This window comes from Epargyreus clarus, unplaced genomic scaffold (genome assembly GCF_041222505.1).
Source record: "Epargyreus clarus isolate Ecla_fem2 unplaced genomic scaffold, WU_Ecla_fem_2.2 ptg000032l, whole genome shotgun sequence".
Taxonomy (NCBI): domain Eukaryota; kingdom Metazoa; phylum Arthropoda; class Insecta; order Lepidoptera; family Hesperiidae; genus Epargyreus; species Epargyreus clarus.
In genome coordinates, this window is record NW_027332237.1 from 5,431,216 (window position 1) to 5,444,240 (window position 13,025).

The 13,025-nt window shown below is 34.9% G+C and overlaps 1 protein-coding gene across 1 annotated transcript in view; it reads right to left on the minus strand.

The window, feature by feature from the left end:
- Positions 1 to 4,014: 4,014 nt before the first annotated feature.
- The window catches only part of LOC140754943 (uncharacterized), a 128,586-nt gene continuing 119,575 nt past the window's right edge, over positions 4,015 to 13,025 (minus strand). Inside the window, exons 14-18 of the mRNA XM_073090100.1 lie at positions 12,212 to 12,280; positions 8,282 to 8,370; positions 7,349 to 7,409; positions 5,510 to 5,636; positions 4,015 to 4,178 (exon numbers count right to left, since the gene is read on the minus strand). Of these exons, the coding sequence (XP_072946201.1) occupies positions 4,034 to 4,178; positions 5,510 to 5,636; positions 7,349 to 7,409; positions 8,282 to 8,370; positions 12,212 to 12,280 (491 nt within the window). The 3' untranslated portion in view covers positions 4,015 to 4,033. The remainder of the gene's footprint in view (positions 4,179 to 5,509; positions 5,637 to 7,348; positions 7,410 to 8,281; positions 8,371 to 12,211; positions 12,281 to 13,025) is intronic.

The following is a 13,025-nucleotide window of genomic DNA, read 5'->3' on the forward strand; positions in this document are numbered from 1 at the left end:
ATTTTTACCTTGTCTGTAAATTATGTAAATTTATAATATTTTCACATATTTTTTGAGTAAAATGTTTTTTATCAAAGATTCCATGTCAATTTTCGTCTGTAAATACATATTATACGGAGTGCCTTGCTATGATTTTATTTAAGAGTTAAAAAACTGATATCCATATTCTAACAGAGTAGATGTTTATCCACCAATTTCTTTGGTTGCGTTCTTTTGGAGATCCCAGAGTCCTCTGTGCAGCGCCGACGATGACCACCAGGGGGGTTTAAGTGCGGTAAGAATCCGACATAACTCTGTGTCGCTCCCACGGTACCGGGTACCCCTTGAAGGTTTCCCCCCTCGTTAACAAAAAAGTCTATCCACCAACCAGCCGTCAGAAAACATAAGGGGACTAGTCATTTCTTAAAAATCCCGATTTTTCATTCTCCCCACGACACACATATTTAAATTCAGCGCCAACTTGAAAGCTGCGTAAGGGATTACACTGAATAAATAAGTCCAAAACTCTGCTACCTTACACAATACATTTTATTATCTAGGCTTAATAGCGGAACGTGTGCGCGCATCCCTTTACCTTAATTAATGTTTTGTGACCCATACGGATATATCATTTTGTGTTAATTGTTACCTGTATACAAGTAAATGTTTGTGGCTTTGTTTGTCCGTTCAGAAAAAGATAGAAGGACGGTCTAGGAAACCGGTGACGGTGACCACAACTATCCTACCCCTCTAGCCCAGCGTTTCCCAACCTTTTTCAGTCCATGGACCCTTAGGAAATCAAGCACAGGTTTCACGGACCCCCTTTATAAAATAAACAGCGAAAAAAACACAATCCCAAATATATTTTTTACAGAACAGCCAAATCAAAATTTGAAAAACGAATTTATGTATTTTTCTTTTTTTATAGATTAATAATAGTGTTATACATCATTGGATGTATCTTTTTTAATTTTTGAAATACCGTGTGCTTAGATCATATTTTTCTAATAAAACTGGTTTGCTGACTTTTCGTTTTGCGGCCCTTTTGCATTTAATGAGCGATTTATAGGCTATGAGCGATGGTCCAGAGATGACACCGCGGACCCCCATACATATACTCGCGGACCCCCAGGGGTCCGCGGACCACAGGTTGGGAAACGCGGCTCTAGCCCATAGTGTTCTTGTCCCGCCAATAAAACCTGGTGAAGCTGAAGAGGTCGCTAAGGCCACCAGCAACTATACAGTACGAGAAAAAAACAGAAAAAGACATTCGCAAACTTTTCTAACTGAATATAAAGGTTTTATATATAAAGTTTTCAATGTGTATCAATATATGATAGCCAAATCCGAAAGTATATGTAAGGAATAGCCCAAAATACTGAAGTTACGGAGCCGATTACGGTATAGGTTGAATGCTCATATATTAGTATTTAAAGCAATAACGTGGCAAAAATATTAAAGTTTATATTTATTTCATGAACTTAGTTTACTTCCGAGCAATAAATTGAATATATTACCAAATGCAACATTACCTACATAATAAATAGGCCAATAAAGTTATTTCTCTTTATACGTAAAGCAGTACTTAATAAAAGGAATAAAGCCGAAACTCCTCAGTCGCTATCTCATGTACGACCTCACAAGGTCTTCGAACAACAAAAGAATTTTTCGAATGCCTCCAGAACAATTTTCAATCGCGTCACACGCTAGTATGTCTGTTCTTTATGAGTTTAATCAAGACATTCCTGTGTCCTCGCTAAATCACTCAAAGTACACCCTACGACCATAAATCGTTCGTTATCAGTTGCTACTATTTTCATTATGTCCAATGTTAATTGTTTTAGCTGCTGTATACAATTAAAGTCCGCATAACTTCGTTTTTTATGGTAATACTACAAATTACTTTCTTTGTGAAATGAAATTTTATTACGCTGATATTGTAAGAGATTTTCATATTTCTTTGTGTCTGTTGAAAATCTCTTTTTGAAGACTACACCAGCGCTTAACACTGTTGTTATTAGACAGAAATATGTATAGTTGTTATTACTCCGGAGTAGAACCTCAAAGGGTTCTTCAAGTGAATGAAATTGCCATACACCTTTGGAAGAGCCTTATTGTGAAATAGTCCGCGTAAAACTACTAGTCCGCTCTGTATATAGAAATAAATCGCGTCGTCATAGCAAATTGCATGACCACACCTGCTCGCAACAACTTCAGAGCGGACTAGCAGTTTGGCGCGGACCATATGTGATTGTTCCTTTGTATATAAATCAATGAATTTAGAGACCCTGGGGAGCAAGAAACTGTTTTAAGAATGAAATAGGCGCGATGGGATCACCGCATTCAAAACACGAAAAGTTCATCTTCAGAATATATTAAACCGTCACTCTAGTATCCTCAAACTATATAAAAATATATCTGAACAGAACAGCTAATGTGATATTAACAATAATTCAAAATATAAATGTAAAAATACGTAAACGTTTAAAATTCTAAAATTAGGAAAACAAGTCGTTAATAAATCAATTATTAGGTATCTAATAATACCGATCCCGTTATTAATTAATAGGTTTTATCATTAAAGTAAATCTTACCATTTGACTCTATCGTACTTTGATAGTTTGAATCGAAGTATGATATCGATATGATTAATGATGAGGTCATAGAAAAACACAAGCTGACACTTAGTTCTAGACTTATATTTAAAACGATTCTCTACACCATTGGAAATACATCATTTTATTATTGTCTAACTATTGAATGAGGCTCTTGAAACTTGGAGTTCTAAAAACTAGTGTAAACGTCTGATTGTTCCATTACCAGGGTAATAGGCCGTATATATTTTAGAACAATATGGAGACCTATAAGATATTTTACTATAGTTACTAACATCTGAAATGATAATTATCAGGATTCGAACTTTTACTTCGAGCTCTACGACTACGTACGTACGACTGGGCTACTTTAATTTATTTCAATTAAAAAATATGTACTCACGGTATTCATCCCAAGTAATTACACAAAAACAAAACAGAACAAAATGATCTTTAGCACTTAGTCCCCGGGAGTTTCATCGCATCTGTAATCAACTTCAGGTAGAATCCTTGTTATATATGGAGTTGATCACTGATGTACAGTAATGGTACCATTAGGTAGTCTGCTCCTTCATCATCAACCTATTATTGTCTCACTGCTGGGCACGGGTCTCCTCTCAGAATGTGAAGGATGTGGTCATAGTCCACCGCGCTGGCCAAGTGCGAATTGATAGACTTCTCACACCGTTGAAATTTTCTTTCTATTCTTTCAGGTATGCAGGTTTCCTCGCAATGTTTTTCTTCGCCGTTTTTTAAGCAAGGAATAATTAATTTCTAATTCTTTAACTTTTTGAAAAATCAGAGATGCCTGTGATTTGAACCTCGGACCCCTCGATCGAGAGGCCGAGTTTCTTAACCACTAGGCTTATCACTGCTATGCTCTGCCTTTTTCTGCTTTAATATCACATAAAAACTTGTATTGTAGGAACAACAACATGATATTACTGTTTTAAGCTTATTATATAACCCTTAGAATTCCTCTGCTCTACGTAGGTACTTTGCAAATATTTCACTGAAGTCACTTGTTTTTGCATGATGGTCACTACAATAAAATGAATTGAGTTTAACTTGACAAAATATTCATTGCATCTTTTATATTTACACATATAGTCGCCTACACCAGGGGTCGGCAACCTGCGGCTCGCTAGCCACATGCGGCTCTTTCGATGTGAAGCTGCAGCTCTTTAGTTCCATGCGCAAATATGATTTAATTTATTAAAAAAAAATGTTCCCACTTCGTTTCTTCGTGTTATTTGTGTTAAAAAAAACTTTATTTATGCAAGTTCTATTTATTGATGGCGAGAATCAATTTTGTGGCTCTGTAAAAACTTTTGAAATTTTATAATTTGCAACTTTTGGCTCTTTCGACTGAAAAGGTTGCCGACCCCTGGCCTACACCTGTTAGACAATAGTTCCTCTATTCTAAATAAACTAACAATAGTTAATAATAATTACTGTATTTAAACACTAATAGCCTTAGGTTCAGTAGATCTTGAAACTCTAATGGAATAGAATGGTGAAAATCTGTAGAACGTTCTTCCCCGAAGAGTTCTTTTGTCCCTCGGTGGCGATGCCCTGTTCGGGGGATGTTGCCAATCTGGACATCTGAATAGAGAAAATATTAATTTGAATCAAGGGTAAAAACAGAATATTGTTTTTACAACATAAAAATAAGAAATGCTCTTTATATATGGATACACTAGGATCTTTTAGGTATGCAAGTTACTTCATGGTTTTACCCCACCGATAAAAGAAGAGATAATTATTTTGAATATACACATGTCTTTTAAATATCAAAGATGCTTCACTGACATTTAAATCCCTATCTATTACTGCCTATATACAGTAAAACGTATATTTTTGACTGGTAATGTTAAAAAATTGGTCCATAATAGAAAGAAATGAACTGAAATGAATGAATAAAACTAAAAACGATTTTTTTTTTACATATTTCAGCAAATGTTGATATAACACACAGTAATTTGAAAATCGTTTGTTTGTTTATTTATATGTTAATAATCGTCCGCGAATAATAGAAACAAAAGCCGAATTGCGATATAAACAAACATTATTAGATTCCGAAAAATGAAATATGCAAAATGTTACTCAAAAAGTGATATTAGTTTTCAACTTCCAATCAAAAAGTGTATACGAATAAAGCACCTTTCAAAGTGTCATTTGAATTTTTTCGATAAAACATGTAGGTGTTTCAATATTCACTGCATTTTTCATTTGACTTCAAATAAAAGTTTGTAAAAAATAGTGTCGAATACTAACACCTTTTAAGTAAATTATATGGATGTTTCGTATGCAAAATATTTTTGCTTGAAAACTACCAGATATACGATTTTAGGATTTAGTTTTCGTTCACAGTTATACTTTTGAAATTTTGTTATAAAAAATATTCAATGTTATGTACTGCTTGTGTTTTTTGTATATATCTGTGGTGTTCATGTTTATTAGAAGGTATGACAAAACAGACTTTTCAGACCAAAAAGAAAGATGCTTGATATACTTTGGTAGTTCGAGTGATTTTGGTACGCTAAAGACCCTATGTAATTAACTAGAATCGCAGTCTTACTTTGACGACCCGTGTGGCGGAGTGGTCACCGGACATACCGCTCTGACGCGCAAAGGGTCCCGGGTTCGATCCCCGGCCATGTATAAATCTAAATTATGAATTTAGGTTTCTGTTTCTAGGTCTTGGTGTTTGTGTATTTGTCTCTGTGCGTGTCCATGGCACCCACGATACAGGGAGTCCTTGTGGGAGGGCTGCGAGTGTAGAAAGCGTTTTTTAAAAAAAATCTGCTAAGATGCATTTCTATTCCTAACGACTAAGTTGACATCCCTTCAACACTCAACACTAGCTTCACACAGCAGCACTCAACACTACTATTACAATAATAGAAATATTATAGATAAACTTAAAAACTTACTTCTCTATATCCGGCAAGGTCTGCCCTTTACACCTGGCTTCCCAGCGTGACCAGTACTTGAAACCTTCCAGCTCGAAGACCTTCATAGCGCAGATACCGTCGTCCTTTATATCATCATCTAGCAGAGCTGTAACAAAAAATTGGGACCTTTAATATAAATAAAAAAAATCTGACACATTATAAATGTAAGGGGAATTCCTTTTATTTGGTGTACTTTTATTTTCCGTTCAGTTGTTAGTGAAGTCTAATCCATACCAATCCACATACTAATTCATATTAATCCATACTAATCCGTAGTAATCCGTACTAATCTAAAATTAACTATGACTATCCTTTGCATACTAAGAGGAAATCCTCCCCCATAATTGGGACAGTAATGAGTTTATTATAATCAGGCAGGTCAAGATGTTTAAAACTGGTTGTTCTAATTCTGTCGTTGCCTATAATCATTGTAGCACTTACTTTGGACTTTTTTGTAATGTTTAATTGAAATTGTAAAGGTGTGAAGAATGTTGGCAACTTTTTAATAAGTGAATAAATACTTTTCTACCCGAATGCGGAGGGTAATATTATCTCTAGTATGTATGTAATATTATCTCTAGTATGTATGTAGTATGCTCAAAAAGCTTGACAGATTTTAAAATGTTAGGTGTCGTTGGATTCGTTTTAATGAGAATGACATAGGCTGCATTTTTAGCAGTCAGGTATTTTATTTTACCGTATTTAATAAACATAATTACAACTTTAATCTTTTACACAATAATAAATATTATTATTAAACACTGAAAAGGGAATCCATTTATAATACAAATAATTTACTCTCAAAACCTAATTTTATTTGCAAACATTATTACACAACTCCAAACAATGACCTTAAATGTGTCAGTTGTTATCTACATACAGACCTATAATAAGTATGCCACCTGACGATATTTGTTTACGACTGTCGTAAGCAATTGTTACGTTAAGATAACAATTACTGACAACATTGTTACCTCCAGTGTATGTCCTTCATGATATATAATCACTGTATTGATATGGGGATTTACTTTTTATAGGTTTGAAGTATCAAACTAACACCTAATTTGACGACTCGCGTGGCGGAGCGGTCAGCATACCGGTCTGACGCGCGAAGGGTCCCGGTTTCGATCCCCGGTCAGACAGACATTTAACGATGAATTTACATTTCTGTTTCTGGGTCTGGGTGTTTGTGTATCTGTCTATGTGTGTGTCCATGGCACCCACGACACAGGGAATCCTAGTGTGGGGCTGTGAGTGTAGAAAGCGTTAATTATTAATTTAATTTAATTCCTTGTAGCACCTTGTATTTACCTGATGGAAAGTGGTAGCTGCCGCCTATGGACATCTGTTATCAATTCTATATACAACTTAGATGTAAATTAGCTAATACCTATTTACTATTTGATCTGTTTTACGTTAGAAATAGATGTCTTTTCTGTTTTCTGATGTAATCAAGTACTATTAAATGCTGTTGGGTTTTTGTAGTGTCTCATCTCTTCATGTGTAGTGTGAAGTTGTTATAGTAAGAAAGACTAACATATGAAAGCGTTCTAGCTCAGGGATAGCAACGCAACCGACGCTTAGCCGCAGCCGACCTCAGATCGACCTGTTGGCGAACCTAACCTTATCTGGGTTTAATTAAAAATGTCCATGGGCGGCAATAGCCACTTACCATATGTGAACTGCATGCTCGGATGCTCCCTCTATTTAATATTAAAAAAAAACCTTGAACGTGGACCTCATCTCTCTCATCTCCAAAATATACTTAATTCAGCTATCACTGATTACTTAAATGACTTGTAAATATTTTAAGCTCACCTTCACACGAGATATCACACTTTCCTCCCTTACGGCCTTCTTTGCACCACTCACTTCCTATCTGAAACAAGTTGCAAACATAGTAAATATCATAAACGCACACTCGCTATACCAAACTTTGTTATTTCTTATTCTACATAATATATTATTACTTATTATAGTTGATTTAATTGTATTCAAGGAGGTTTAAGCGGGGTACTCAGTAATACGGGTTGTACTCAGTACAGGCATATATTTTATTTTTATTTTGTGGTACAGGGGCCCTGGCAAAGATTAGGAAACATAACTGTGAATCAATTATTTCTTTTTTTCGTTTTTCATGTTCATAGCTATTCAGCATTATTTTTATTATTTGATATAAGGTTATTCAATTAATTTATATAAATATATTGCACATATGACAGTTAAACAAAGCTTTCTTTCTTTACCGCTAGATTAAAAGAGGTATTTAATAATATTAAGATCATTATCAATCCATTTCAGTCCAATTTGTGAGCTTAGGCTACCTCTTTACAGGGTGAGAAAGGTTTAGGACAGCGGTCGTTAACCCGTGATCCGCGGGCCACGTGTGACCCCCAAACCTCTCGTATCGGCCCGCGGGTCTTTCTAGAACCCTTTTTTGCGGGCCGCTAACTTACCTAGAACTACAGCTTGCGTGCATTATTTAGCGTTTTTTTATCAAAATTTCAGACAAAGTAGCTATATTTGACGACCCTTTTTCGCCAAACAATTTCAGGGACTATTTTTGATTGTGGTCAGTCAGTACCTCATGAACCTAATACAAAACCCGTATTATCAAAAGACTTACTGGTCGCTAATTTAAGATATAATCCACCCTGCTAACTATGTGCAGATTATTTGACAAATTTTAATACGTTTTTTAATATCTGGTAAGGTCTATTTAAGGTATTTTAAGATATAAGTAAATCTTACTTGAAACAGTCCATAGTACTTTCTTCTAGGCGACTTATTGACGAATGCTGCTGTGTTTCTGTCACTCACCTGCTCGATAAGGCATACCCCTGAAAATGTTACAACATTAAATAATTTAAAACCCAAAATGAATATAAATATGTAATTATAGTGACTATAAAACACATACTACAATAGATACTACATAATACATACGATGTACATTTCCACAGATAGAGCCCTGTAATAGACCGACAGACTCTGGAAGCTTAGTAATAAGGTACCCTTTAGGTACCTAAAAGTAGCTTTAAGTGATAATGGGCCAAACGCATCACTACGCCATTGTGTATCTTACTTCACTTATCACTATAAGCAATGGAGAAAACTATTTGAGTACAAAGCTAAACAAAAAAGAGTACAGGTGTCCCATATTGTCCACTTATTATTAAAACCTTTACACCTATATTAAATAATATCTAATCTGTATCATTAGTATGAGTTTTTTCGTGTTTACTAAAATAACTGTTATTGTATTTGTTTACGTATTCCCCATACATTTCCAATCAGTGATACAGTCTGCTAGGGCGCTGATTGGAAATGTATGGGCAAATACGTAAACAAAAACAAAACAGTAATTTATGTTAAAACGTAAAAACTCATACTAAGGATACTGTATCCGGCACATTACAATGTTTGCAACAGGAAAAAACATGACGAATTTATATATTAACAAGATTTTTTCGTCAGTCAAAAGTCACAAGATATAAGCCAAATCATATTTATATTGTTATTAAAATGTCTCATGAACATACCTATTTATACAGTCCACTGAGAGATTATTATTATGTAAAATATTAATAACTACAATAAAATAGCAATGATAGCCTAGTAGTTAAGAAACTCGGCCTCTCGATCAAGGGGTCCTTGGTTCAAATCCCAGGCATTTGAGCGTATTAGAAATTAATTATGACTTGCTTAAACGGTGAGTGAGATTTATAAAAAAATCTCGAAGGTATGTGAAGTCTACCAATAAGCACTTAGCCAGCGGGGACTATGGCCTAATCCTTCTCATTCTGTGAGGAGACCCGTGCCCAGCTGTGGGACAATAATGGGTTGATGATGATTAGTAACTACACGCATTGTTGACAGAGCGTAGCGTGTGGAGGGCGGAGAGGGCGCTCGGGGCGGCAATTTTGGGATGGGGCGGCAATATTTAGTTTTTATCCGACTGCGAAGATTAATGTTTTTCGAGCGTATATCTGGAGGCACGGCAGTGCCTCCGCCAAGTCGAGCCAAAAGAAGCGGCACGGCCGTACCATCCTTTTCCCGAAGCAATTCGGCCCATTTTTAACCCCCTGTAACTTCGTTGCTATGTATGTCTCATTCTTAGGCACAACCTGTCACACATAAAGTATCGGATAGTTCTATAACTTCGGAATGACATAAATAGGCTACATTTTCATGACGGGTTTTTTGTCTTATAATAGTTTTCTAATTTATCTCTAACATTATATCCTCATACCAAAGCTGTATTACTCATATCATTTAATACGAGTACATAATATACAAAAACCGAAGTAATCTAAAAATTAATATGAGGTATATTATTATATAATAATATTATATATCGGTAATTTATATAATGTTATAACTAAATAAATAATTATGAAGTTAATTCCGAGTATAAAATCATAGTTACGATTATTATGACCTTAGTCTGATATTGGATCAAATTTAAAGTAACCTACAGATACAAAACTAATAGTAAAAACTAAAGACATTATAAAGAGGAAAACTTTGTTTGTTTGTTTGGTTGTAATGAATAGGCTCAAAAACGACTGGACCGATTTTAAAAATTCTTTCACCATTCAAAAGCTACATTATCCACGAGTAACATAGGCTATATTTTATATGAAATATATTTGATAAATACATTTTGAGGCGGTACAAAGTTTGTCGAGTCTGCTAGTAAAATATAAATCAAGAGGCTTTTTTAGAAATATATTTCAAAAATTAAGTTTACCTTATAAATTCAACGATTTTACAAAGAACAACATTAGGTACTTACACGCGAGCAATAAATGCAACAGACCCAATTAACCTATTCAAAGATACAGTGACTATTCATAATTAGTATTCAACGTAATACATTAGAATGAAACGTTCGTATCTATTTGAAATGTAGGTTTTCAGTTATTGCAAAATCACCGTCCATATATAAAAATACTAGCTGACCCGGCAAACGTTGTGTTGCCATATAAATAAAAAAATGTTAAGGATGAACAACCCTTATCACTTAGGGGTATGAAAAATAGATAGTAGCCGATTCTCAGACTTACTGAATATGCATATAAAATTTGGTGAAAATCGGTAAAACCGTTTCGGAGGAGTACGGTAACTAACATTGTGACACGAGAATTTTATATATAAGATTTAATAAATAATTTAAATAAACACAAGATATTTTTCCTTTTTAATGCTCGTCTATTACTCCAAATAATTATCATATTTTAAAGTTACATTGTGATCTGAATTAACTATAAAAACATCAAAATGTACAATTGTCTCTACGTCCTACAGCATTACAATTAAAAACTACTATTGATCTGGGCGGAAGTTGAGGATTTCCATAGAAAAATTAAAAATTGGTAGAATCGCTCGTGGTGATTGTAGACATATACTTCCATTCATATTTATTAACAACAGTGATATCCTAGTGGTTAGAATGCGGTATGTCAATCGAAAGGTCCGGGTTTCGAATTTCAAACAAATCAGGGCCTCCTACCTGGCTACCTGATAGACCTTTTAAAAATTTCTCAAAGGTATATGAAATTAATCAATTTGCATTTGGCCAGCGTGGTGATCGAAGGTAATCGTTCTTATTCCGAAAGAAGACCCGTGCTCAGTAGTAAGACTATAATAGGTTTGATAATAACGATAATGATACTTAATTGAGACCCCGACGCGTCTGAAACCGACCTTAGGTATAACTATTTTCCTATCTTATAGATTTCAATAGATTTACAGCGGTCTAAATAAGTTGTAAGACTAATTGAGAATAATACAGTGATTAGCATCCCATTACTGTCACATACTGGGCACCGATATCCACTTATGGTGGGAATTATTTCACGCCATATTTCACGAGTCCATTATGCTAATTAATTGCATTGAAAGGCTACCACTTTTTGATTTGACTCTGGAAGCACCACCGCCACACCTATTTCTACCTAATAACAAGACCGTTCATTAAAGCGCAGGGGGGTTATTACCATATCTTAAAACAATAATATTATTACCACGACCTGTTTTAAGGAGATCGTGGTACGAAAGTAAATAATGTTGATGCAATATTGAAATAAAACTTTCCTGAACTATGATGGTTATATGATATGATAAAACATGGTGGTAGGCCCCCAAGTGTATTTTGGTTCCAACTTAGTTCTCAAGACTAGCTACGTAGCTTGTTTGTGTCCATGGGCGACAGTACATGTTCGTTTGCGACTTCTATATCTCTTACTCTTAGGTATATAAAAAGGCTCTCAGAAAATCTAAGCTATATTTTCGCCATTTTTCCTTAAGGCAAGAGATAAGTTATTTCTAACATTAAATCCTTAAATTCAAAGTCGGTCCCTTATATTCATATAAAAGACTAACAATGTACAATTAAATTGTATACACAAACATAGTCTACTGAATACCGTAAAATAATTGCGTAACATTATAATAAACTTCATACATAATTGTATGTATTTAATTATGACACAATACAATACCACACACTACTACACACAGATACTAAATAAATATTTATTATTCGGCTTTAAAATAAATTTACGAGCGATGATAGTACAAAACTATTGACTATTATCCACGCTATGATATTGTATACAAAAACCGGAACAAAACATACAATGTACATAGAACACATTAAAAAAAACCGAAACTCACAGTTACTTAGAAAAGTCCTTGGGAAACTGTTTTTTAACAGTTCACGAGTCAGCTGGCATCGAGTAAACACTTTGCATTCGATTATCGTGAATGATAATGCGAGAATAATAAAACAAGACACACGTCCGCTCGCCATGACGGCTCACTTCGAACTGTGACGATAACATTACATTGTTTAAAATGAAATGTGCGCAGACGCACCTTTTGACATTTGGCTTGTAGTACGGGAAATCCAGCGATCAGTTTTAATGTGTATCAGGTTGTTGACAAATGTAATGTTATTATTTCAAAGCGTTATTTTTTCTTTTCTCTAATCTTTTTCTGTATAATTCATGCTATCATGAAATGTAAATAAGGTAAATCTTGGTGCCGATGTCAATAAGCTGGTCTGCCAGGCAGCGGGTTCTATGTTCGAACCGCAACCATGCAAATTTGTAAATAAGTACTTAATTAGGTTACTCTTTAAGTTATGGATGTTACTTTAATTGGTGACTATTTTTTTAATTGTTAGGTTAATATTATAAAATATTATCTTTTGTTTATCTTTTTGAAGGTGGTAGAACCCTTTGTGGTTCGACTCCGGCGGCACCACCGCCACATCTATTTCTGCCTCATAACAGCAGCGTTAAGCGCTACTGTATTTTATTTAGAAGGGTGTGGTAAGGGAGACATACTACTCCGAGGCGTTCCAGCTTAGTCCTCAGGGGTAGCAGCGCATCTGTGGTCGACCTCACGTAGGAATATCTAATCCTATCTGGGATTGATTATATCTATGAGCGGCAGAAGCCTCTTTCCTTCAGGTGGACTGCATGCT